Below are 1,875 nucleotides of genomic sequence, written 5' to 3' on the forward strand. Positions count from 1 at the left end.
CCCCCCCATTTTCATATCCATTCCCCTAATTTCATATCCGTCCCCCCATTTCATCAGGGGGAAAGGATATATAATGAGGGGAAGCCCTTTCATTGCTGAAGCACAGACCACACTACTTAAAGCTTCCATCTTCAGAAAGCTTTAAGCTATGCACTTCCGCACAGAAAAGGGTGATAACTAAGTGCACACTTAGTTAACCACCCTTTCAGCGCTGAAGCACTTTTTCTTTTTAGTGACCACCGAATAACAGCAAAAAAACACAACAAAAAAAAACACACGGGATTTTGCTGTATAGCGGCTTCACAGAGAATAACGGTACTTTTTTCACTTTTCTTTAACCTTCCTGGTGGTAATCCCGAGTGTGGCTCGGGGTTAATTTTCAGTACCAAAACCGGTAACCCCGAGCCAGACTCGGGATTACACTGTGCTTCACTTACCTTGTCCACGAACCCCGCTGTGTCCTCCGGCCTATCCCGGCATCCGTCTTCCGGGTTCCGTCCCTTGCGAACACCCGCGTCGCAGGGGGCGGAACCAGCGGGTGATTTAAAAAGTGAAAATTAAACACAACATGACATACACAAAATACAATGTAATCTGTTATGATTACATTTATGTATCAAACTATTTCACTTCAATTTTGTCCCCAGAGCTTTGTCCAGCGCACTGCCTGCACTTTGACCGTTCTTTCTGCCTGGAAACTTGAGAACGTCCATGGCATCCAAACAGCATCTCTTTAGGTCGAAAGCGTTTTTTGAGCAGCTAGAAAACATTGATAGTGAATTAGAATCACTTGCAGAATTGAGCGATAGCGATTCGTGGAGAAACTCGTCATCAGACACTGAAAGTGACGACAGCGACGATTCTGCGACTGAGCTCAGTGGTGTGCGAACTTGGTACTCTATTGACTAGAGGTACGGATATCAAGGAGCAAGAGATGCAATGTATAATTTTCTGCTTACAAAGAAGAAAGAGACAGAGGAGGAGTCTAAGAACTAGTAATCACATGATCAGGAGCCACCTCTCGATCATTAAAGGAGAACTATGAGGGGCGTGCTTTTCACTCACCTCATAGTTTTAGCCGACCTGTGACAATGAGACTGTCCCAGGTCGGCTCAGTAGATCGGGAGGTGAGCGAACACATACCGGCGTTCACTCACCTCTCGATCCTGTCACGGCTCTCTGCCGTGACAGGGGAGTGGCTGGATTCCCCCCTCCCCGCTCCGATCTGCCAGCGCTGACTGACGGGGAGGGGGCGGGTACAGCTGCCTCTAGATAGCCAGAGCCAGCTGTCACTTACGCAGCTGGGCGGATCCCGGCACAATTGTTGGGATCCGCTTCAGCTGCGGCGACAGGCGGAAGAAGTGCTGAAGGAGTACATTGAATCTAAAAAAACCATTGAACTTGCAATAATACAAGAGGACAATGCTATGACCCAAAGAGAAAAGGAGAGAGCAGGTGAATTATTACTTTGTTTTTTTGTGCCACTGGAGGAAATTTGCCTCTTCTCCAGTGAGATCCCACCTCCAGCACACACATTGGTCTTTCCCCAGTGAGATCCCACCTCCAGCACACACATTGGTCTTTCCCCAGTGAGATCCCACCTCTGCACACACACATTGGCTCTTTCCCCAGTGAGATACTGTATCTCCTCCAGCACACTCACATTGATCTTTCCCCAGTGGGGTCCCACCTCTACCTTGCACCTTTGTCTTTCCCCTGAATCCCTCCTCCAGCACACACATTGGTCTTTCCCCAGTGAGATCTCACCTGCAGCACACACATTGGTCTTTCCCCAGTGAGATCCCACCTCCAGCACACACACATTGGTCTTTCCCCAGTGAGATCCCACCTCCAGCACACACATTGGTCTTTCCC

The 1,875-nt window shown here is 48.7% G+C and overlaps 1 protein-coding gene across 1 annotated transcript in view; it reads left to right on the forward strand.

Annotated features, from left to right (window-relative positions):
• The window catches only part of LOC108802861 (guanylate-binding protein 1-like), a gene marked incomplete at its 3' end in the record, with an annotated part of 56,285 nt that overhangs the window by 10,595 nt on the left and 43,815 nt on the right, over positions 1–1,875 (forward strand). Inside the window, exon 4 of the mRNA XM_018574715.1 lies at positions 1,353–1,455. Coding sequence (XP_018430217.1) covers positions 1,353–1,455 — 103 coding nt within the window. The remainder of the gene's footprint in view (positions 1–1,352; positions 1,456–1,875) is intronic.

Source organism: Nanorana parkeri, unplaced genomic scaffold (assembly GCF_000935625.1).
Source record: "Nanorana parkeri isolate BGI_ZX_2015 unplaced genomic scaffold, ASM93562v1 scaffold3182, whole genome shotgun sequence".
Taxonomy (NCBI): Eukaryota; Metazoa; Chordata; class Amphibia; order Anura; family Dicroglossidae; genus Nanorana; species Nanorana parkeri.